At 46.6% G+C, this 24,978-nt stretch overlaps 1 protein-coding gene across 10 annotated transcripts in view; it reads left to right on the top strand.

The window, feature by feature from the left end:
• The first annotated feature begins 731 nt into the window (after positions 1-731).
• Positions 732-24,978, top strand: part of LOC115077965 (phosphatidylinositol 4,5-bisphosphate 3-kinase catalytic subunit alpha isoform-like) — a 96,668-nt gene continuing 72,421 nt past the window's right edge. For 4 of the 10 annotated variants that reach the window (XR_003853011.1, XR_003853012.1, XM_029580439.1 and 1 more), the window contains exons 1-7: positions 732-1,105; positions 4,905-5,129; positions 5,741-5,903; positions 6,855-7,064; positions 8,220-8,470; positions 19,169-19,411; positions 19,796-19,881. Coding sequence is in view for 8 of the 10 variants with exons in the window: in XM_029580439.1 (XP_029436299.1) it covers positions 4,941-5,129; positions 5,741-5,903; positions 6,855-7,064; positions 8,220-8,470; positions 19,169-19,411; positions 19,796-19,881 (1,142 nt within the window). In the remaining 2 variants the exon portion in view is untranslated. Of the gene's footprint in view, positions 1,110-4,904; positions 5,130-5,740; positions 5,904-6,854; positions 7,065-8,219; positions 8,471-19,168; positions 19,412-19,795; positions 19,882-24,978 lie in introns of those variants that run through there. The other 6 variants (XM_029580436.1, XM_029580442.1, XM_029580440.1 and 3 more) reach the window with 4 other exon arrangements.

Here is a 24,978-nt window from a genome sequence, read left to right as displayed (position 1 = left end):
CTTACAAATTGTTTGGAGTTCTTTGGGACTGTACAACTTGATCTCAGCACTCACCTGGGTGTGGAAGTGAAAAAATAATTACTGACAGAATTAGTGTATAAATACTGTAAACAAGAAAAATAATACCATAAAATAAAAGTGGCAGAAAACAATATTGAGAATAATTTGTTAGAAAAACATTCTCTTCATTCCTTCTACCTAAAATTAATCGTCCACTGCATCAGGGGATTCAAAAAGGCAGAACAGACAATCCTTTGCAGTTTCTCAGCCGACTGAAAAAACACACAATAGCATCAAACAGAAATAAAAAAAAAACAAAATAGAGAGAACCCTTTCTTACAGTTCCCAGATCAATCAATATGTGACTGATGTCAAAGCCTGCCATGGTGGGTGTTAGTAAGCAGTAGTCATGGTATAGAAATACTTTTGCTTCTCGACATGATTTTCATTTGCTAATTATATAATTAGTAAATGTATTGGGAGATAGGGAGAAGAAGGGTGAGAGAAGACCTTTGTCCAGTTAAGTTATAAGAAAAATAATGATATACTGGGTGGGACGAATCCTTCAAAAATTAAAGGCTACGTTCTGCCTTCAGTATACCAAACTCCTTGTATGTTTTTAATCTGTAATTGTAGCTATAGAAAAAAAAAGTTACAAGAGGGAGGGTTGTGGGAAGTGAGAAACGGAATCAAGCGGAAATCCCTGCCTCTCCATGCCGGATACCGGAGAGTTTGCTGCAGCAAAATCACACGCACCCAACAAAGTAAAAAAAAAAAGAGAGAAAAACAAGGAAAGACGAGTTACGGAAAAAGAGAGACTGCGTTCTTCCGTAGGCACATCTGGCTCATCGCTGGCAACATCTGCATTTGCAAGAAGGAGCTGCAAAACTGCCTCTACTCCCCCCTGCAATTAGCTTTTATAGTCTGGAGATAAATTCGGGTGGGGGCTAGTGTTTTGTTTTGTTTCTTTTCTTGACTTAGTTTTATTTAATCTCCTTCGGCCTGGAGGAACATTAGAAAAAAAAACTGGCACACAAAAGAAAAACATGGAATTGGCTACAAGATAAAAGTTTTCTTTCTTCCTGCAGCTCTGCGGCCTTCCAGTGTAAGTATGTCATTTTTTTTCTCTCTGGTAATCCTTTCCTATTTCAGTGCTTTTTATTTTCTTTATAGTTTATTCAGCCCTGATTCTCTAAACCTTTATTTTCTTTTGTCTTTTTTTTATTTTGAAGCTGGGACTAGGAGTTTAATTTTTCGCTTGCAAATCCCTGGACTCTCTGGTGTTGACTGACAGATTTTTCTGTTTGAGCTTATATTTAACAGACAGAAAATAAATGCTCTTTCTTTAAATCAGCCAGGAGAAAGAGACTGTGTAATGCATGTGTAGTAATTTTTATTTTATATAGTGCTCAAGGCATATGCAGCATCGTACAGACACATGTTATGTTACATTTATAAACTGCTTTCTTTGAACAAAAGCCAACGCAGCCCTGGATTTGTCAATGAGTACACACTATTCCTGTGCCTAGGTGGCAAAGGGGCAGCAAACTGGCTTAAGACTTGCTGCCTTTCAGCTCTGCTGAATCTCATTCAATAAAGAGCAACCTTCTGCTCCCCTGTAATCGCCGTTTATAGTGGTGCTGGTGGGAAGGTGATAGCACCAATATCGCCTAGGAGTGGCTAAATCCTAAATCTGTCACTGATCCAAAGCAGTTCACATTAAAAATACAATAAGTCCATAATACAATATATACATCCTAATATAATAATACATCAGTAAAAATATATAAATTCAATAAAATATAAACTGCTTTACCAGACTAAAGGCAAAGTTCATAAAGGTATAATCCCTGCTGTATGGAGTTTACAATCTAATCAAGACATACAGAGAAAGAGGTTCCAGGGGCTTTTGTTACCTGGATAAACACTGTGGATCCATAAAGTCTTGAGGATGTGAATGAAGAGAAGAGGCATGGGGGGTGGCTTGCAAGAATGACAGCTACTACCTGGTGATTAATACCCTTATTCAATAAACATACACATGGTTAATGTGACTCCAACATTGCTCTATGCTTCAAAGGCAAGAGGAAATGTGGGCTAAAGGATTTGCATACACAAATAAGCGTGGGAGAAGCTTGCTTGTTGCGGCAGTTACTACCCCAAACCAATTAAGCCTGATACTTCACTTTGAATACATATATAGCACAGCTCACTGCTTCAACGGCAGGGGGGAATGAAGATAAGAGGATGTACATTCAGAGAACTACCAACAAGGACTGAATTGCATAGTCTGGGTAAACAAGCATGGGAGTAGCTTGCTTGTTGCGGCAGTTACTACCCCAAACCAATTAAGCCTGATACTTCACTTTGAATACATATATAGTGCAGCTCACTGCTTCAACGGCAGGGGGGAATGACGATAAGAGGATGTACATTCGGACAACTACCAACAAGGACTGAATTGCATAGTCTGGGTAAACAAGCGTGGGAGTAGCTTGCTTACTGTGGCGGTTACTACCCCTAACCAATTAGGCTTGATACTTCATTTTTATGCAGCTCCAGCACTGCTCTCTACATCAATAGCAGAGGTGGAAGGAAATTAGAACCAAAAAAGTTACCAATAAGGGCCCTGACCTCAGCGGTTAAAGTAACAGATAAGTATGAGAAAAATAACTGTGAAAGCTTGCTGGGCAGATTGGATGGGCCATTTGGTCTTCTGCCATCATTTCTATGTTTCTATGAAAATGGTTAAAGTTAAGGCTATGTGCAGGAAGAATTAGGTTCAAGTTTTAAAAGTGGAATCAGAGGTGATTTTTTTTTTTTAGGCAGGATTTAAATCTGGTAAGAGAAGGGAGTATGGACCCATATGTGCAGGAAGGCTGTTCAGGCACTAGGTGCTGCAAGATGGAAATCAGGGAGTTGAGATTTGGCAGTGGAGGAGAGGGCACAGATAAGAGCAGCTTGCTTGTGTTGCGCTAGAGGTGGACCCTTGGCCTGGTGCAGGATTGGTACGGCCCTCTGGTCGGACCCAGAGAGCGCCTGCCACCAGGAGGCGGAGCACACGAGGAGACAGAGGCTAGCTGGAGCTTCGCCAATAACAGTCCGGGGTTTCCGCAGGTTGAGCCCTTGGGTACCCAGACTGCCTGGACTTAGGTGGGCCTCAGAGGGTCTCCTGGAGAGGTAGCGGAGTGCCCACCACGAGTAAGAGTGCGTGGCTGATGCAGAGAAGATGGGTCAGACCTGAACCGGAGACCTCAGGGAAGGTAGCAGTTCAGGAAGGTTCTTCGGGCAGAACAGGCAGCGCCTGTGGGTCTGATAGGATGAAGGCCGCGAGCAGAGTCCAAGCAGGTCGGTCTGGTGATCACAGAAGGCGAGAAGAGAGTGTCCGAGTGACGTGCAAGGGTCAAAGCCAGGGTATCCATCCAGAAGTGGTCAGCCACAGCAAGGGTCAAATCTAAGGTCAGTCTGAGCGTAGCCAAGGCAAGCGAAGGTCAGTTCCAGGCGGCAGTCAATGTGGTCAGGCAGGCAGAGGTCGGTTCCAGGCAGCGGGCAACGTGGTCAGAAGGCAGGCAGCGGTCAGTTGAAGTCAGGCAAGCAGAGGTCAGTACCGAGAATCAGTCCGAAGGGTACTACCAGGGAACGAGGAGCAGGAACATGATAGACTCTGGAAGACACGCAGGACCACGGAGACGCTGGAACACGGAGACACTTGAACAAGCAGGATCAGGCACAGGAACAAGGAACAGACAAACTAGTACACCAAGGTGTCGACCCGATTGCCAAGATGAGCCTCTGGGGGAAAGGCCTAGCCTCTTATACTACGGTTACGTGACGTCATCTCCTGGCGCCACAGACCAGGTTCCTGCACTAGGCCCTTTAAAGGAACCTGCGGTCTGCGCGTGCACTAGGGGCGGAGCCGACACCATGGAGGACGCTGATCCCCGATGTGAGGAGCGCTGAGAGCCGAAGGCCCCGATGGGCCTGGGGACACCTGGGAGCGCCGTGGGCGATGGGAGCTGGCTGCGGCAGCTAGATACGGGGAGCCAGAGCTGGTGGACGGAAGTGCGAGGTTAGCAGGCCTGGTCGCGGCACCAACGCGGCTGGGACGCACAATAACTTGATGAACAAAGTTTGGGAAGAGGGGTGGATGAGGAAATTAGAGAGGAGAGGTAATGAAGTGTCACATTTGTAGGTGAGTAAAAAAAAAGTGTGAATTTTATGTGGAAGTAGATGGGGGAGCCAGTGAAGTGATTTAAGAAGAGAAGTTAAATAGTTGTATTGACATTGGAGATAGATAAATTGCACAGCTGAATTTTGAACAGACTGCAATGAAGAAAGATAATTTAGCAGAAGATATATATATGTGTGTGTATGTTTATATATGTGTACTTATTTATTTGTAAATATTAGATATTCCAAGTTGGTCTCAAAGTACATTATAATAAATTAACAATATATACTGGTTACAGTATTATCACAGTGTAAATCCCATAAGGTGCTGGAGAAATGATTTTGCCTGAATAGTGTCACGATCTAGAAATTTATTTTTTTTTTTAAATATATTTCTGATACTTCAGATTTGTAAGAGGGATTTCAGAAATGATGGATGGTAAGACTGAAAATAAAATTATTCATTGTCCTCTGAGAAGGCCATTAATGTTATTAACTGGCTCCAGGTCATCATGGACAGGCTAAACCAGTCCTAGTCTTAAATGCCATCACCCTCCACTACATCTATGGAATTCATAGCATCTGTAAGCAATGCACAACTACAAGTCTTATAGATGTAGAGAGTAAAGACAGGACTGGCTTAGCCTGTCTGGATGATCAATCATTTAATAACCCTATCTTGGTGCATAAGATACCAGCTTTAATACTCCAACGTGTATTCTCCCTCTCTGAAGATATGCACGGAGCCAGGACGCTGAAAGGCTGCTGCCATGGCACCTCGCCCATCCTCCGGGGAGCTCTGGGGACTGCACCTCATGCCACCACGCATCATGGTGGACTGTTGCATCCCCAATGGCATGATAGTAACACTGGAATGCCTGCGAGAGGCAACACTCCTGGGGATCAAGCACAATCTCTTCAAGGAGGCCCGCAAGTACCCCCTCTTTCACTTGCTGCAGGTGTGTGTGTGTGTGTGTGTGTGTGTGTGTTGTGTGTATAAAATAGGCACAGAGATCAAAGAGGGTAACATGGCTCTGGTGTCACTTCTTCACAATTCTTGTTGGCCACTACAGGATATGACTGATATATAATTTTACTCCCATTACATCTATAAGCTTTTGGGCTTGATGCCAGGGATTTAAAAGTCTACAAGTTTCTGGCTGATAACTTTGTGGTGCCTTGATTTCAGGACCCATTCTGTGTAGGCCTAGGAACAGATTTTGCATAGACAATAGTAATGAGGTGAGAGCAAAATGAAAATACAAATGCTGAAAGCAATTGATTGAATGCTACTGTTGACACTTGGTCTTGTTTTGGCTGTTGATGCTTTCTTTCCTCAATACGTTTTTACTTCTGACACCTCTTTTACTTATTAGGCTATTGATTCGTCCTCTTTTCTTTGCTCTGTTAGTGCCTTTTTGCACTGTTGACATTTTTGTCTACTTATTTAGCTGGTGACTCTTTGACTCCTTGTTGGATTGTTGATGCCTCACTGTTGATGCCTTTTCTCCTTATTGGGCTGATATGTCATTCTGCATGCATTGTTGACACATTGCCTCACTGCACTCAGGATGAGTCCTCGTACATTTTTGTGGGCGTGACACAGGAGGCAGAGAGGGAGGAGTTTTATGATGAAACGCGCCGGCTCTGTGACTTGCGGCTCTTCCAGCCCATCCTGAAGGTGATTGAGCCTGTGGGAAACCGGGAGGAGAAGATTCTCAGTCGAGAGATCGGTGAGTGCCAGGCTTTTAGGGTCTGAAGGGATTCTCAACCAAGGGATTAGTGACTGAAGGAGCTGACAAGGGCCTAGGGAGGATATTCTTAGTTGGCAGATTGGTGAATATTGAGGCCCTCAGAGGTGAAGGGGGTAAGAGAGAAGATTCTGAATCAGGTGATCAGTTAGGGCTGGGCTCTTGGGGATCCAGGTTTGGTGGAGTAAATTATTAACAGTGGATCTAGTAAATATTTGGGGTTAAGGGAGAAGAAAGCAATGTATGCCATAGAAGCCTCCCTTCCTCTCCCTGTGTCTTTCTTCTCTTTTTCCATTCTGCTCATTTACCCCCTCAATACTTTCTGCACCTATTTCATCCACGTTGCAGTGCTTGCCAATCACAGAGAAAAAAATCTTTATGAAAGATCTCATGTTATTCAAGGACTTTCACAAAACCTATGTCTCCTTACTCTTCTCCAACCTTTCCTGCTCCCTCTCATCATTTTTATCTCCTTTATTCTTTCTTTTTCCCTTCCTGCCTTAATTTTTCTACCCTACTTTTCCTTCCACCTTTCTTATATTTGTACCATTTCTCATCTCTTTCCCTCTTTCATTCTTGTTTCTTCAAACTTCCCCTTCCCTTTTCCTTCATTCCATTCCCTTCTAATTTTTCTTCCTTTTCTCCCTTCCCTTTCATGTCCTTTTTCCCCTTTTCTTCCCTTCTCCTTCCTTTATCTTTTTTCTTCTCCTTCCTCTTTTCTTCTATTTCTCTTCTCCCTTCTTTTCCTTCTTTTTCTCTCCTTTTATTCTCTTCACATTTTCCACCCTTTTTTCCCTGCTACCCTCCTACCTTTACTTCTTCACCTCCCTATTTCTTTCTCTTCTTTCTCTCTGTCTTCCTCTCTCTCATTGTTTTCTTTATATGTCCATCTCTGTCTGCCACTATTTCTTTGCTTCTCCCCTTCATTGCTAGGCTTTGCCATCGGCATGCCCATATGTGAGTTTGAGATGGTAAAGGATCCCGAGGTGCAGGAATTCAGGCGCAATATTCTGAGTGTCTGCAAAGAAGCCCTAGACCTGCGGGAGGCAAGCGGACCCCACAGCCAGGCACTGTACGTGTATCCGCCCAATGTGGAGTCCACACCTGACCTTCCAAAACACATCTACAACAAACTGGATAAAGGTGAGGCAGTCTCCCTGCAACTCATTCTGTAATCCCACTGCTTTTTGTCTGGATTCCCCCTGCAACCTCTCTGGAGGTAATTTTGTAACATTGTATGCATGTTAATTGGCAAATATTGCATAAGGTACACCAGTTTTCAAAGCAGCCTTGCGCACATAAGTGTGCTTTGCAAATTATCCCTGCAGAACTATGTGCACATAATGAAATTATGCTATTTAGTGCACGTAATGTTGATTAGAGAATTTACACACAAACTAAAAGCAATGCATGTAAGTCTCAGTCCTGCCCAGATTCTACTGCTTAGAATGCCTCTTCCTTGTGTGCATTAAAGAACATGCATAGAGTGTGTATGCGCATAATTCTGTACAGGTATTGATCACACAATTTTCTAAAGGGGCATTTTTGTAGCTAAAGCATTCCTTTACCCACAGAGTCCCTTTCAAAATTACCCTCACTGTAACTCCTATGCAGCTCTTCTGCACTGTCTTTGCAATGGCACCACTATTGTTCTGTACTGTCTGTGCAATCTCTCTGCACCTGCTCTGCAATTCTTCTGCATGTCTCTGAACGCTCCCTTTAGTCTCACTGCATTCTTTCTGTAACCTCTGTCCTTCTGCAATTCTTCTGCTCCTCTCTGCCTGCCTATCTGCACTCTTTCTGCAGTTCCACCAGTGTCTCTGTGATGTCTTCCATGGGTGTTTTGCCTTCTCCCCGCAATCCTTCTACAACTGTTTGACAATCCCACTGCAATTTCTCTCTAACTCTTTTGCACTCTCTTTAAAATTCCTCTGCAATCCTTTCACAATTCCCTCACAATTTTGCTGCAATCCCTCCTCAATCCATTCCTCTGCATCCTTCCACATTCCCTCATCATCCAATTTCCAATTATCTCTAAAACCTATCTGCAATCTCTTCCTAAAACTTCTGCAATTCATCCTTAATCTTGTGCAATCCCCTAACAGTGCTCGTGCAATCACCCATCAGTTTTCCACAGTATCTCTGCAGTTCACTTGGAGCCACCATGCAACTCTATGCAATAACTACACAATACTTTTGCATTCTTGCAACTCATCTGCGCTCTCTCCTCTTGCTCATTTGAGATGGTCAGTAAGGTTCTTGGGTTTCCTCTCAAATCATTGCCTGCCTCCCACACAGGGCTCATCATTGTCACCATCTGGGTAATAGTATTTCCCAACAATGACAAGCAGAAATATACCCTCAAGATCCCACATGACTGTTTGCCGGAGCAGGTCATTGCTGACGCCATCAGAAAGAAGACACGCAGCATGCACCTGTCCCCTGAGCAGTTGAAGCTTTGTGTGCAGGAGTATCAGGGGAAGTACATCCTGAAGGTGTGTGGTTGTGACGAGTATCTGCTGGAGAAGTACCCGTTCAGCCAGTACAAGGTGAGTAGAGAAGAGACCTACACCCTCTGATTCACCTGGGAGATGATAACCTTGTGGCCTGCAAAGGAATTGAGCTTATGCTAAGAATTAGGAAACACATGGAAAACAGCTTTATTCCCCTGAGTTAGGATTGCCTGGTTAGATATTATATCTGAGTATGGAGAAATTAGATGGGTATGAAAGAAATAGAGTTGAGAAGAAAACAAGTAAATTCGAAGGTATCTAAACTTGTTTAGAAAGATGGGCACGTGATGCGGACATAGGCTGTGATTACAGAATTAAACTAGCAGTTGGGTCTGTCTGGCAGGCTCCAAATACAGTAATAAATAGAAAATAGTAATGACGGCAGAAAAAGATCAGATGGTCCAGCCACTCTGCCCAGCAAACTACTTATAGTATCTGCCGCTCTGTGTAGAATATCCCAATATTCTCTTCAGGGAAGTAACTGCCGCTCTATGCAGTTACCCCCAAGTCCCATGACAATGGCAGTAATATTTACAATCAAAACCAAGCAAATGTTTAACCCATAACAAATTACTGCTAGCAATATTTTTACTGGGTGAGAAACCTTCTTGGGATTGTAAAAATCAAGGCACATTTGGTTGTCATCTGTATCCAATTCTCCTTTTTATTTTTCCCCTCCCCCCGCCGAAGTGGGGAGTGATGTTGCAATTGTGTCAAAAGCATCAAGGCTATAGGTTGAGGGTAGTAACCCCTTTGCTTCTGTTAAGAGTAGAAACTGCTGCACTGTGCAGGTTACCCCATGCATCCTCTTCTTCATTTCTGTCCTCTAGCCTTTAGGGATCTACAATGTTTATCCCATGCCCCTTTGAATTAATTGAATGTTTTCTTCTTCACCTCTTCCTCTGGAAAGACATTCAAAGTATCCACCACTCTCTCTGTGAAGAAATATTTCCTGATGTTGGTTCTGAGTTGCCACCCCCATTGGAGTTTAATTTTGGTCATCTTTCTCTAGACTGCCTCCATCCTGTCTCTTTCTTTTTTGAGATATGATCTCCAGAACTGAACACAGTACTCCATGTGAGGCCTCACCAAGGACCTGTAAAAGAGCATTATCATCTGCTTTTTCCTGCTGGTTATTCCTCTCTATGCAGCTCAACATTCTTCTGACTTTAGCTATCACTGTATCACATTGCTTCGCTGTCTTCAGATCGCCAGATACTATTACATCAAGGTGTCTCTCTTGGTCCATGCACTTCAGTGTTTCATTCCCCATCATATGCAGCTCATTCAGATTACCACATCCCAGATTCATAACTATGCACTTCTTAGCATTGAATCCCAGTTGCCAAATCTTTGACTACTCTTCAAGCTTTCTTAATTCACTTTTCATTCTTTCTGCTCCTTCAGGCATGACTACTCTGTTGCAGATCTTAGTATCATCCGCAAATAGACAAACTTTACTTCCACAATGTCATTCACAAAGATATTGAACAGAACCGGTCCCAAAACAGATACCTGTGGCACTCCACTTAACACGATTCTCTCTTCAGAGTAAGTTCCATTTACTATAACATAGTCTCCTATCAGTCAACCAGTTTGTAATCCACACCACCATCTTGGGGCCCACTTCCAAGCTTTTCATTTTATTCATAAGCCTCCTATGCAGGACCATGTCTAAAACTTTTCTGAAATCCAAGTAGATCACATCGAGCACTCTTCCTCAATCCAATTTTCTAATCACCCAATCAAAAAAATCAATCAGATTGGTCTGACAGGAACTTCCTCTGGTGAATCCATTTTACCTCAGGTCCAGCAAACCACCTGATTGAAGATAGTTCACTATCCTTTCCTTCAGCAGAGTCTCCATGAATTTTTGCACCACTGAGGTTAGGCTAACCAGCCTGTAGTTTCCAGTCTCCTCTTTTCTACCACCCTTGTGAAGAGGGACCACAACTACACTTCTCCAATCTTGCAGTACCATTCCTGTTTCCAGGGATCTATTGAACAGGTTTTTTAGTGGACCTGCCAGCACATCTTTGAACTCCCTCAGTATCCTGGAATGTACCTTATCCGGCCCCATGGCCTTGTTTACTTTCAGTTTACTTAGCTCAATCTATATATTCTCTTCTCTGTAAACGGAGTTTTGTCTACCCCATCCTCATTTACAGTCTTGACAACCAGCAATGGTCCTTTTCCAGGGTCTTCTTTAGTGGACACCGAACTGATTTATTTATTTAATATTTCTTCCATTTTGAGAGTGGGGTTATGCCATTTCAACAATGAAAGGACTGGTATGCTTTCACTCAGATTGGCTACTTTGCTTATTTGCAATTGAGACATTACATAAGAACTATAAAGAGGTCTAATTTTGATCCCAATCTCTTCTGTACATTTGAGCAATTGGTGGAGGAGATTATTAGGGTCTCTGTTTCAAAACTTCAAAAGGCTTTTCAGAACATAGACAAATCTAATTCTTGTAGTGTTTTGGCGGTAACATGGAACAGAGAATTACCATGCATCCTGTCGGCAGACATCTTATTGAAATGTTTTAAAAGAATAAGAGGTCTTACAGGAAATGTAAGAGAGAAATTCTTTAAATTCCTGCATAGGGCTTACATAATTCCTATTAGGGCTTATAATGCCCACCTAACAGTCACAGACACTTGCCAAAAATGTATGACAGCTCCAGGATCACTCCTACATGTATTTTGGGATTGTCCTGTGATAAAAATCCTTTTTGGAATTGGATGGTTGGTTTTTTAAGTCAAGTTGTTGGTCATAAAGTGCCCTGTGATATTTATCTTATCCTTTTTGATGATGCTTTATCACAATTACAGTTTTGTACCAAGCAAGAAAGAGACTTCTTGTGAGGAAAGACCTTTTTTTGAGCAAGAAATCAATTCTATTGGTTTGGAAAGGTATGGATAGACCTTCCTGCTGGCATTGGTGAAACCAGCTTCACCTTTTGATGCAGATGGAAAATGTGCTGCGAGCACAGACGACACTTGGGAGTAGACGTGAGCATGAGCCCTTGGCCTCAGCACAACCTTGGGCCAAGGCTCCAAGATACGTGCCATGGGTAGGTGAGTGCATCTGAGAATGGGCTGGACAGAAGCTTGGAGACTTGGAACACTTAAGCCTCCACTGAACCTGCATGCTCAGGAGTGAAACCCAGCAATGCAATGCTGGTCTCTGGGTAGCCCTCCAGCCTCTCCGAAAGCCGTTTCAGACTTGCTGCTTGGGACGGCTTGAGCGGCTGGTCGCAGACCACGCCAGATGTAGAACAGACTTTGGACTTGCAACATGACAAAGACTTGGCACTGGATATATGATGAAGACTCTGGGAGAAGCCTGTCCCGCTGCACACCCTACACAACCTGTGTGTTCGTGGACCACGCCGAAGGCATAGCAGACTCTAGACTTGAGACTTTGACATGGACAGAAGTTGTGACAAGGCACTCTGAAGACCAGGAACAGGATTTAGGGACTCAGGAACTTGGAACCAGGGACGGGACCTCAAAACAAGGGACATCCAGAGACTTGACCAGTGAAGGCGGACTTGGAGATAGGCCTTGTGCCACAAGGTACCCTCCACAACCCGTGGGCTGGTCGTGGACCACGACACTTGCATGCCTGGAAGAAGATGAAGGAGAAGACCTGGAAGGTAGGACTTGGAGACGAAGACGGGAACATCAGGGACTTGACTGAAGACTTGGAAGACGCTGAAGACAGGAACTGACGAGAGACCAGGAATATGTAACATGGAACAAAGAAACAGAGGAGTTCCCATGAAGAACATAAAGACCTTGGAGAAGCGAAGATCAAGAACTCTGACGACTCCTGGAGTAAGAGCTGGAATAGGCACAGAGGCGAAGCAATTCCTTGCGAAGGCAACGCTAGACTGAAGAAAGGCCCCTTCTATAGGCCTGACAGGATGACATCATCAAGGAGGACCATCATGGGCCCTTTACATGTTCCAGAGAGCCACGCACACCAGGAGAACAGATGCAGGAGCAGCATCAGAGGCAGGAGTGGCGAGATGGTGACTTTACAAGCCGCACCGGATGGTGGAGGTGACATTCAGCTGTGAAGACCCAGCACCGCATGGGAGCCACAACACGGCTCAGTGACTCTTCCAGGCCATGCCAGGAGGCAGCGTGACATCGGTGGTCGACGGCACTTCAAGGCCGCGCTGGAAATCAGTGCCGGTGTCGGGGGGGAAAGGAGGTGAGAGAGCCGCTCAGGTGCAGCAATCGCAACAACAAGGCTGGTTGTAATATGTTTTATGAGACACAGGAAATTTCTGCTTGTGTGGCAAAAATATATTCAGGGTCTCTCTCAGAGAGAGAGAGCACAGAAAGTTTGTGTGCTCCTCCTCACCCAAACCCACTAACCCACAACAGTCTCAAAGTGAATGGAAAGGTTCCCAGATATGGACAGCTGTTTTTTTTAATCCTTAGAAATTTTAATTACTGGGTATTGTTTGATGTTTCTGCTGTTTTGAAATATTTTATTGGTGTTTGGGAAATTAAAAAAAAATGTATACGAGTAATTATTGAATGTTATTCTATTCATCAACTATTTGGAAATATTTATTCTTTTTATTAGTGGGGGTGAGTGATGAAGACTGCTCTTTAACTCGCAGCCACCACTCGCAACCGAGAGACGCTTTTGCCCTCTCGTGGGCCAGTGGTCTCCTCTATGCATACTCTCCACTTCCACTCATATCTAAGTCTCTTGTGAAGTTACGGAGGGACAAGGGCATAATGATTCTGATAGCCCCTCACTGGCCATGCCAGATGTAGTTCCCAATACTCCAGGACCTATCAGTACGCCGGCATATTCCTCTGGGGAAGGATCCGCTTCTGATAACTCAGAACAATGGATGCATGCACCACCCCAACCTCCAGGCCCTATCTCTGACTGCCTGGATGTTGAAAGGTTAATACTCCAACCTCTTAACCTTTCAGAGTCGGTGTCCCGAGACCTGGTAGCTTCACGAAAGCCTTCCACGAGAAGGTCTTAACGTTCTAAATGGAAGAGGTTTACAGTCTGGTGCACTTCTATGTCCTTGGATCCCTTCACTTGTTCCACGGCGAAATTTCTGGACTATCTCTGGCACCTGTCGGAGTCAGGCTTAAAAACTTCCTCCATCATGTCGGCGCAGTAGCTGCGTTTCATAAAGGCATAGGGGATGTTCCTATTTCGACACAACCCTTCGTAACACACTTTATGAGAGGTTTGCTCCACTTAAAACCTCCACTGTGCCCTACGGCCCCTGCTTGGGATCTTAACGTGATTTTGTGGCGGCTCATGAAACCTCCGTTTGAGCCTCTCCACTCCTGTGATCTCCGTTAATCTCACATGGAAAGTAGTTTTCCTTCTCGCTATCACGTCCGCTTGCAAAGTTAGTGAATTGCAGGCATTAGTTACCTACCCGCTTTACACTAAAATTCTGCATGACAGGGTAGTGCTCCGCACTCAGCCTAAATTTTTACCAAAGGAAGTGTCGGAATTTCATATTAATCAATCCATTATCCTACCTACCTTTTTTTCCAGGCCCCATTCAAACCCAGGAGAACAGGCTCTGCATTCCTTGGACTGCAAACATGCCCTAGCCTTCTGTCTAGACCGCACATCAGCCCACAGGAAATCCACTCAATTGTTTGTTTCTTTCGACACCATCAAATTGGGAAATCCTGTGGGAAAGCAGACTCTCTCCTCCTCGTTAGTGGACTTCATTTCTTTTTTGCTACCAGCAAGCAGGCGTTCCGCTGCAAGACTGTGTAAAAGCACACTCTGTCAGGGCCATGGCGACATCAGTAGCACACCTCTGTTCAGTGCCGCTTGCTGATATTTGTAAGGCTGCTACCTGGAGTTCTCTCCATACCTTCGCAGCCCATTATTGCTTAGATAAGGCTAGCAGACAGGATTCCATCTTTGGCCAGTCTATTCTATGCAACTTGTTTTCAGTTTAACTTCCCAACATCCTTCCACTGACCCATTCAAGGTTCAGGATGCCCTCCTAACCAAATTTCCACTCCTGTTGTTGTGCCTGTTGCACGTCTTTGGGTGCATTTGGTGCTTTGCTCGGGCATCCTCAGCTCGGTACTCACCCATATGTGAGGACTACCATCCTGCTTGTCCTGTGAGAAAGCAGAGTTGATTACCTGTAACAAGTGTTCTCACAGGACAGCAGGATGTTAGTCCTCACGAAACCCGCCCACCACCAGTTGGGTTTGTTTACATTTTCTTATTTTATTTTTTGCATGTACTTTTTACTATAAGACGAGACTGAAGGGGGACCCCTGCTGGATGCAGGGTCAGTGCATTGCTGGGCATGCCCAGTAGGTGCCAGTCAAAGTTCTAGAAACTTTGACAAAAGTGTTCCTTGATTGGGCTCCATCCTGTGATGTCACCCATATGTGAGGACTAACATCCTGCTGTCCTGTGAGAACACCTGTTACAGGTAAGCAACTCTGCTTTCCATGTCAATCAGACTGTGGAACTTCCAGCTTTTCCGGACTGGTCCCATGATTCCTCCTGGGAGAGGGAGCTGCATTTGTTTGACATGTAGCGTGTCCTTCTCCGCTATCTGGAGGTTTCTAATGCTTTTTGATGGTCAGACCATCTCTTTATCTTATTTGCCGAGGCCAAAAAGGGAGACAAAACATCAAAAGCTACCATTTCTAGATGGATTTGGGAAGTTATCACTTCCATGTACATTTCTAAAGGAAAGCAGGCTCCCGTGGGGTTGAGAGCCGACTCCACAAGGGCCCAAGCGGTCTCCTGGGCGGAGTGTCAACCTCTTTCTCCGCAGGAGATTTGTAGGTTTTCCATTCACACTTTCACCAAGGTTTATCGTTTGGATGTTAGGGTGCAGGAGGAGACATCCTTCGGTGAGAGTGTTCTGTGAGCGGGTCTTTCGGAGGCCAACCCAGTATAAGGTAGCTTGGGTACATCCCACTGGTCTGGAATGATCTGAGTATGTACAGGAAAGGAAAATTGGTTCTTACCTTCTAATTTTTGTTCCTGTAATACAGCAGATCATTCCAGAGGCCCACCCCGTTCTAACTCCGAAAGAGTCTGTGGAGCTTTTAGTATTCTGAAGGAATGATTGGATTTCTAGTAAACAGCAGGGCCGGTGGCTTACCAGTGTTTGTTTCGTTTGTTTCGGCCGACCTAGACCTCTGGTTAGTTGGGAGGTCACCCTTGGTTGAAGTTTATTTGAAGTTTAGTTTCAAGGCTTGGGTACAGGCCGATACTGAGGGACTGCAGGTGACACTCTCGCTTATTTATTTATTTATTTATTTAACAGTTTTATATACCGACCTTCATAGTAAATAACCATATCGGATCGGTTTACATTTAACAAGGGTATAACTGGAGTAACAATTCAAGTGAAAGAAGATAACAATAGGTAGGAATAAGTCAAAGTTACAATCAACAGGGGAAGAGAACTTGGAAGCTTGCAACAAGCTGGAAGGAAGATAAGGCAGGAAATAAATATAAGGTGTTACCAAAGAACGTACGGGTTAAAGCTTAACAGGTGCTTTAACCTGGAAGTTTAACCTAGAAGTTTCAGAGTCCATTGTTCATGAGTATAAATGCCAGACTGGGTTAGATTGAAGTACAACTAGTGAAGGACTGGTGGATCGGCGAATGCTTGGTGAAAAAGCCAGGTTTTAAGTCTTTTTCTGAAAGTTAAAAGGCATGGCTCTAATCTGAGATTTGATGGGATGCTATTCCAGATAGATGGGCCTGCTATCGAAAAAGCTCTGTCTTTGGTCGTTGAGAGGCGTGAGGCTTTAGTGGGGGGGTATTTCAGAGTGCCTTTGTGGATATCTCTAGTTGGTCTGTTAGAGGAGTGGAGTTTGAATGGGATTTCCAGGTCGAGTTGAAGTTGATGATGGATGGTTTTGTGGATTAAGGTGATTGATTTGTATAGAATTCTGAAATTCACTGGTAGCCAATGTAAGTTCTTGAGGATGGGTGAGATGTGTTCACCGCGGCTTGTACTGGTCAACAATCTCGCTGCCGCATTTTGAATCATCTGCAGTGGTTTGGTCGTGGATTTGGGGAGGCCTAGGAAAAGGGCACTGCAGTAGTCTATTTTGGCGAATAGAAGCGCTTGGAGGACTGTCCTGAAGTCGTGGAAGAATAAGAGTGGTTTCAGTCGTTTTAGAACCTGAAGTCTGTAGAAGCAGTCTTTGGAGGTTGTATTGACCATTTTCTTCTGGTTTAATCGATTGTCTAGAATTGCCCCAAGGTCTCTAACCTGCTTACAGGTAATGAGAGAATTGAGTGGAGATGGAGGGGAGATATTGTTTTCGTTTGAGGAGATGTGGAGAAGTTCTGTCTTTGAGGCGTTGAGTACCAAGTTTAAGCTGTTGAGTAGATTAGTGATGGATAAAAGGCAGTTATTCCAATGGGTGAGCGCTTTCGAGATTGATTCTGTTATGGGGATTAGAATCTGCACGTCATCTGCTACAGCTTATGTAGCGATGTCCAAAGTTTTTGTTCTTTGATTCTATCTGCTGGTAGGGATACACAACCCACTGGTCTGGAATGATCTGCTATATTACTGGAACGAAAATTAGCAGGTATGAACCAATTTTCCTCTCTCTCCTGGCTAGAGAATGGAAATGAAGAAATGGAGTAACCTTTGTTAAACCCAGTGTTTATATTTCTGCATGGAAGTACATGAATGAAGCAGTAGTTACTTCCCTTAAACAGAAGGCATGGGGGTAACCTGCACGGGACAGCAGTTATTATGCTAAACAACTTGCAGGGTAGACTGGATGGATGATTTTGGTGTTTTTCTGCCATCATTAGCTAATGTTACTATGTTATTGCTTTTCAGCTTGTGATTATTTTTCATGTTTTTTTATATTATGGCATTTTTACTGATGTTTATTTTAGGATTTTTTAAATATTTATTACATTTTATATCTTCTTTGATATTAATATTGATGTGATTTCATATCTTCTTGTACCCTGTTTTGTATATATTTTATGCAAAGGTGGATAATAAAACTGTATAAATAAATATGTACTCATGATGGTGGAGTACTAAGCAGGAAGATGACTAAGGCTACTCTCAGTGGGGAGTGATATTTTACAAGTGGGCATGCTCTGTGGCTGGCAGCTGGGATTTATCCTTAACAGTGGGAATAGAGACAACTGGATAGACTGGATGGACCCGTTGGTCTTTTTCTGTGGTCATCTACAATTTTACTAAGCTCTTGCTGCAGGAGCCTGTGCCAGGGAAAAGTCCATGCAGAGGTCGGTGCCAGGGAGGGAAACTGGTAGGAAGCCCCTGCAGGAATCCATATGAGGGTGTTCCTGTAAAAGGTCAAGAGAAATATCTGCGGAAGCTGATATGGCCCAGTGGTTGAGATGGAATGGTTGAGGAGTAGTGCGTTCCAGTTCACCCCATTGGTTTGACTAAAAATGTACCTGTAGAAGGTACTGGGGTTTTAGAATGAAGGTAATGGGGGAGATAGAAGCAGCCAAAGCCTGGAAGTAGTTGTGAGAGAAGCAGCCAGATGGAGAGAGAGAAGCTATATTTCTCAGTGGTAGGTAAAGAATGTTTGAAAGAGAGTTGGAAGAAAAAGAATCTGGTTCCCCAGAAAGGAATATAAAGGGCCAACACCATGGGAACAGCATAACAATTTTCTGAAGATGCTATGTGGACATAAGTAAAAAGTGTACTAAACCAGCTAGACCCTAGCACCGCATTTTAAGATTCTTTTGTACATAAAATCCTAAATCGGGCTAAACTTATTGTGATTTGGGAAAGAGTGAAAACCTAGAACATTTCACTGGTGGGCTGTGGCTTGTGTTGTGTTTAAAGTGATAGGATAGGCTGTCTCTAGAATCCCTAGAGGTAAGAGAGCATACGATTGTTTTGCAGTAGGCAGGATATACCGATGATTAAATAAATAAATAAGAGAGACTCTGCAGGAGTCAGTTAAAGGAAGGTGGTGTAAGGAGAGAAAGCCCCTAGCAGAAGCTAGTGTAACAGAGGTCAATGCAAGGCAGAAACCCTGCTCCTGTGGCATAATCTGTTCTGCCAGAATAGACTTTTAGCAGAAGTAATAGGAACCAAAAGGATGGCAGAATTCAAGCATGCATGGGATTAACACAAAGGGGATAAGTCCAGAAATGCACTGGAGCACCACTTGCACTCAGTATATATCAGACATCCACAACAAGTGCAAGAATAAATTCAATTCCTGGCCAGGATTTCAGCAAAGATGATTATATTTTTATTTAGGCAACTCCTCTTAATTTAAACACAGTATATTGCAGCAGGTCCCCCAACACAGATCCGTGTTTCGCCAGTCCAGCTGCTTCACTGTTGTTAAACCCCCCCCCCCCCCCCCCCCCCCCCGAAGCAGCCGGACTGGCGAAACACGGGTCCGTGTTGGGGGACTTGCTGCAATATACTGTGTTTAAATTAAGAGGAGTTGCCTAAATAAAAATATAATCGTCTTTGCTGAAATCCTGACCAGGAATTAAATTTATTCTTGCACTTGTTGTGGATGTCTCATCAACACAAAGGGACCATAGTGGTGGAGGGAGGGAGAAGACCACAGATCACAGGCAGACACAAATGGGCAAATGACATAGAACAAGCAGTCCTTTTCTGCTGATGTCTTTTTTTTGTTGTTGTTTGTTTCTAAGTAAGATTTCACATGCTGTCATCTTTCTCGTGTTGCTTTCCTACAGTATATCCGGAACTGTATTACCATTGGCCGGCTGCCCCACCTCATGCTGATGTCCAAAGAGAGTCTGTATGGCCAGCTGCCGGCCAACCTCTTCATTATGCCCTCCTATGCTCGCCGCTCTACCTCCTCCTCCTACATGAATGGTGACCTCCCAACCAAATCGCTCTGGTCCATCAATAGCCTGCTGCGCATCAGAGTCCTCTGTGCTACTTATGTGAACGTGAACATTCGGGACATTGACAAAGTAAGTCTTCATTTCCACCTACAGCAGTGTCTGAATGTAATCTGCTTTGTAATGTCTAAAAGAATATAAATCGAATAAATAAATAAACAGTGATGGGGAGGGGTCAGGAACAGAGCATGGGCAGCACCAAAGCAAGAGGACACAGGGTCTATAGGCAGAAATGGAAGTAGTCATAGCTGAGGATGATACTTGTCACTGGTTGATGAGAGCCCTTTCTCTACTTGATATTTTTCCGCTGGAGGCTGTAACTTCTGCCTCAGATTGATGGCTGTCCTTAGTGACTAAGACTTCTGATTCTTGTCACTAGTGGCTGGGACCCTGCCTCTAATTAATTTTTTGTCACTCTAATTATTGCTCCTCCCTCACATGTGACCTCCTTCCTAGATATACGTCCGGACAGGGATCTACCATGGAGGAGAGCCACTGTGTGATAATGTGAATACGCAACGGGTTCCTTGCTCCAACCCCAGGTAACCACAGAGCCTTCAGTTGCACTTCACTCTTCCATTTGCCCTAATAGTTACAGGAAGTAATTAGATACAGTCTGATTAAGATGAAAAAAATATGAAGTTTGATAACAGTAGTTCCCTGTACGTACCAGGATCAGTCCAGGACACCTGGAGGGTACCAAAGATGGACGCAGCGGTTTCGGCAGTGCGAAACGGACGACTATCCCTGTATATGACCCTGTGCCAGTCACAGCCCCCCTCAGTCATACGTAATGTCAAAGTAGAAATCCCATAAGGCAACCATAGTTAACTATACAAACTTGCTAATTAAACGGAAATAATTCCAACACTCCTACAGGAACCAGACTCCCCAACCGGGAGAGCGAATAAACAAGCGGTCAGCTTACTTAAAACAATGATGAGCGGACTCTCCGTTACTTTAGCGCAGCACTGCGGGTGGGATCCTGGACTGATCCTTGGTACTACAGGAACGAAAATTATCAGGTAAGAAACTAATTTTCCTTTCCCTGTACGTACCAGGATCAGTCCAGGACACCTGGGATGTACCAGAGCCAACTTACCGAGGGTGGGAAGTAGAGAGTCCCGCGCGGAGTACCCTCTCTCCAAAACCCCCGGAGTACCCTCTCTCCAAAACCCCCGGAATCGGTAGCCCGGACATCCAACCGGCAATACCTGATAAAGGTATGCAAAGACTGCCATGTAGCCACTCTGCAGATCTCTTGAGGCGACACCTGAGAGGCTTCCGCATGTAGCCGCTCTGCAGATCTCGTGAGGCGACACCTGAGAGGCTTCCGCCCAAGACGCCGCCTGAGACCGAATCGAGTGTGCACAGAGACCCACGGGAAGCGGTTTCCCCCCGCACCAAGTATGCCGAATCAATGGCCTCCTTGAGCCAACGGGCGATTATAGAGCGGGATGCAGCTTCCCCTTACCTTGGACCAGAGAACAGACCAAATAGATGATCTGTCACCCGAAACGGATTAGTGACCTCTAGGTAGCGAAGGAGGGACCTCCGCACATCAAGCTTCCTGAAATTCCGACCGCGAAAGCGGGAAGCTCCACCGATTGGTTTAGATGGAACGCCGACACGACTTTAGGGAGAAAGGAGGAAACCGTCCGCAAGGAAACTCCCGAATTGGAAATACGCAAGAACGGCTCCCTACAGGACAGAGCCTGTAACTCCGAAATACGTCATGCCGAAGCAATCGCCACCAGGAAAACAGTTTTGTTTTTTTTTTTTTTAAACGTGAGATCCTTGATAGTAGCGAGTTTCAAGGGCTCAAACAGTGCCGAGCATAAGGCGGAGAGCACCCAATTAAGATTCCAGGACGGACATGGCAAAATGCAACGGAGGCCGAAGATATGTAACCCCGCGAAGAAAAACGGGAAATATCCGGGTGAAGCGCCAGGGAGGATCCTTGAACCTTACGCTGCAAACAACCAAGCGCTGCTACTTGAACCCGCAGCGAGCTGCACACCAACCCTTTGGCCAGACCGGCCTGGAGAAACGCCAGAATATCGGATAACGAAGCGGAAGTGGGATCCAACCCGCGGTTCACACACCATTCCTCAAAGACCACCCAGACACGGACATACGCTATGGAGGGAGACTGCCGCCTGGATCTCAGCAGCGTGGTCACCACCGCGTCTGAGTAACCTTTTCTCTTTAACCGATTCCTCTCAAAAGCCATGCCGCGAGACAGAAGTGATCCGCCTCCTCCAAACAGACGGGGCCCTGTCTGAGGAGCCCCGCGAACCTCTGGAGACGGAGGGGTACTGCCACCGACAGCTAGACAAGGTCTGCGAACCACGGACGGTGCGGCCACTCCGGTGCTACCATGAGCACATTGGACGGGTGCAACTCCATGCGCCGGAGAATTTTGCCGACCATGGGCCACGGGGAAAACACGTACAGCAGGACATCCGTCGGCCAGGGAAGCACCAACGCGTCGACGCCCTCTGCTCCCCTTTCTCGACGCCGACTGTAAAATCGCGGAGCCTTCGCGTCGCGCCACATGGCCATCAGATCCATGTGGGGCACCCCCCACGTTCTGCAGATGGAAAGAAACGCCTCGTCTGCCAGCTTCCACTCCCCGGGATCCAGGCGATGACGGCTGAGAAAATCCGCTGGGACATTGTCGGTTCCGGCAATGTGAGACGCTGCAATGTTGCTGAGGTTCTGTTCCGACCAAGCCATCAAGAGCTGCGCTTCTATTGCCACCAGCGGACTCCTCGTCCCTCCTTGGCGATTGATGTAGGCCACGGTGGCTGCGTTGTCCGACAACACTCGGACCGCCATTCCCCGTACCAGCGGTAGGAAGGCTCGCAGTGCCAGACGGACCGCTCTGGTCTCTAGTCGGTTGATAGACCACTGGGCTTGAGACGGCGACCATAGTCCTTGAACCGACTTGCCTAGGCAAACTGCTCCCCAACCGGAGAGACTGGCATCCGTGGTCATCACCGTCCAATTGGGCACTAGAAGGGACACTCCACCGGACCGATGACTGGGATCCAGCCACCAGAGCAGGCTGGATCTCGCCTGGCCCGCGAGCGGAAGCGGTAGGTGGAACTCCTCCGAAACCGGTTTCCAGCGGGATAGCAAGGATGACTGCAATGGCCGCAGATGAGCGAACGCCCAGGGAACCAACGCGAGCGTTGAAGCCATAGAACCTAGAACCGTCAGGTAATCACAGACCCGATAATAGCCTCACCGGAGCTTGTAGCTTGCATATCCGTTCCTGAGATAGGCACACCTTGCCCTGTTTCGTGTCGAATACGGCTCCAAGGTATTCCAAAGTCTGGGTGGGTGCTAGTTGACTCTTGTTGAAGTTGACTACCCAGCCTAGAGACTGCAAAAGCTGTAGGACCCTGGCCACTGCCAGCCGACACTGACCCTCGGACTTCGCCCGAATCAACCAATCGTCCAGGTAAGGATGGACCAGAAGTCCTTCCCGGCATAGCTGCGCCGCCACCACTACCATCACTTTCCGAGCCGTGTTTTATCACAGAAAACACCCACTGGTCTGTTGTGATTGTGGTCCAAACCTCGTAAAATAGGGACAGCCTGCCCCCTACCTTCAGAACCGAGGGATGGACCGGCCGGACATCATTGAGACGACTTACCACTGAGTACGGAAGAGGAGGAAGCTGGTCTGCCGAATCGCCTGCCACGAAGGACTGAGACTGCTGTCTGCCGCCTCCCGAGTGAAAAGAGGAGAAGAAGAACTAGGGCGAGAAGTCCGGGGCTTCTGGCTACTCCGGTATCGGGAGCAGGAAGAGAAGGATCCGGTATCGGGAGCAAGAAGAGAAGGATCCCGTAGACCGTGCCCTGTCCTCCGGAAGTCTATAACCCTCATTCTCGCCCAGGAGTTGTATCATGTCAACCAGTTCCTTCCCAAACCACAGCCTGGCCTAGAAGGGAAGGGAGCCCAGACGAGGGGAGCCCAGACGAGACTAAGAGGCCCCGTCTGCCGACCAGTTCCTCAGTCACAGGAGACGTCTGGTCGAGACAGCGGATGCCATGGAACGAGCCGAGGTTCTGAGGAGATCATGTAGTGCGTCCGCACAGTATGTTATTATCGCCTCAAGGCGCCCGGTCTGCTTGGCTTCTTCCTCGGAAAAGCCCTCATTAGCTAGCAGCTGCTGGACCCAACGGAGTCCAGCCCGCAAGGTGAAGTTACTGCAGATCGCCGCCCGGGCTCCAAGCGCCGAGACTTCAAATCTTCTTCAATTGGATTTCCAACTTCAGATCCTGAAGGTTCTTCAGAGTCGTGGTACCCGTGACAGGGATAGTCGTCCGTTTCGCACTGCCGAAACCGCTGCGTCCATCTTTGGTACCCTCAGAACCTCCAGCGCTTCCTCCGGCAAGGGATAAAGTTTATCCATAGCCTTCGTGACCTTCAGCCCCAGGTCTGGGGTATCTCATTCTCTAAAGAGCAGGTCCGTGGAGGAAAACAATGAAAGGGGAAGGTTGTGGGGGGGCCACTCAGGCCCAACTACACTGGGTCCATGGAGCCGATGCGAGACTCCTCGACGGGCTCCGCTATCTCCAACTCCCCCAAAAACGTCTGCCGCTTCCCGGCTGGAATGAAGGGGCCCAACTCGTCACGGCGGAAGAGGCGAATCACCTTCGGGTCGTCGCCTTCTGAGTTCTGACCCTGTCGTGCCTTCCCTTGCACGGGCATACCATCTCCCTCTGCCCCCCTCGGGGGCGGGGATGGAGCCTCCTGGTCTTCCAGGTCCTCCGACGTGTCCAAATCATCCCAGGGCGGGACAGCCCGCAGTGGCCGCTTGAGCTTGGGTGGGGGCCCGGCATGTCATCCATCCGTGGGCGATTCCTAGGTGCCGATGGAGGGGCCTCCTGAGGTTCGGTCTGAGGGAGACGCCTCTTAAGGGCCGTGCGGGCTCTAAATGCCCTATGCATGGCCGGAATAAAATCTGACGAAAAAAGGAGCAGGATCCCTCTGAATTCGAGTCGGTATCCTGGCCCCTCCCCCGCCCCGCGGGCCCCACGGGGAAAACTGGCCTGGGAACGGGATGCTGCGGGGAGAGGGGGAGAGAATCCCTAGCCCCCTCCCCGGACAGCCCCGACACCGCGGGAGCCGGCGGCAAAATGACGGGAGTTCCCGCGTTCCCCCTAGCTGCCTTGGGATCCAAAGAAGATCGCGTTCCCACCGCGATCGCAAAAGAAGTGTGCCGCACCAAGAGCCCCCGAAGCGCCCCCGACGTCCCCTCGCCCCCCAGGAGGCAAGCAGAACACAGGCCATCCTGGGAGAGGCGCGCGCACCCGGACCCGCAGGCTGTGCAGGCCGCGCCACGAGGCATGCCGGCCTAGCCAACGCTGAGGAAAAAAGAACCGCGAAAAAAAAAGAACGCCGGCCGCGAGGGATAGAGGGGAGGGGAAGAAAATAGAAACAGAGCCGGAGAATCGCCGCCGCGAGTGAGAAAAAACAAAGCTGTATCCTTTTTTTTTTTTTTTTTTAAACTCACCGGAGCTGTCCCCCGACGGGTGCTGGAACGGTCCGATTTGGGGTGAGTGAGCCGGGCTCCCCGGTATCACCCCGGCTGGGCTCTGAAGTGGGGTCCTCAACCCCTAGC

This window comes from Rhinatrema bivittatum, chromosome 16 (genome assembly GCF_901001135.1).
Source record: "Rhinatrema bivittatum chromosome 16, aRhiBiv1.1, whole genome shotgun sequence".
Classification (NCBI taxonomy): Eukaryota; Metazoa; Chordata; class Amphibia; order Gymnophiona; family Rhinatrematidae; genus Rhinatrema; species Rhinatrema bivittatum.
Note: the sequence above shows the minus strand (reverse complement) of the source record. Positions and strands in the feature narration are given on the sequence as shown.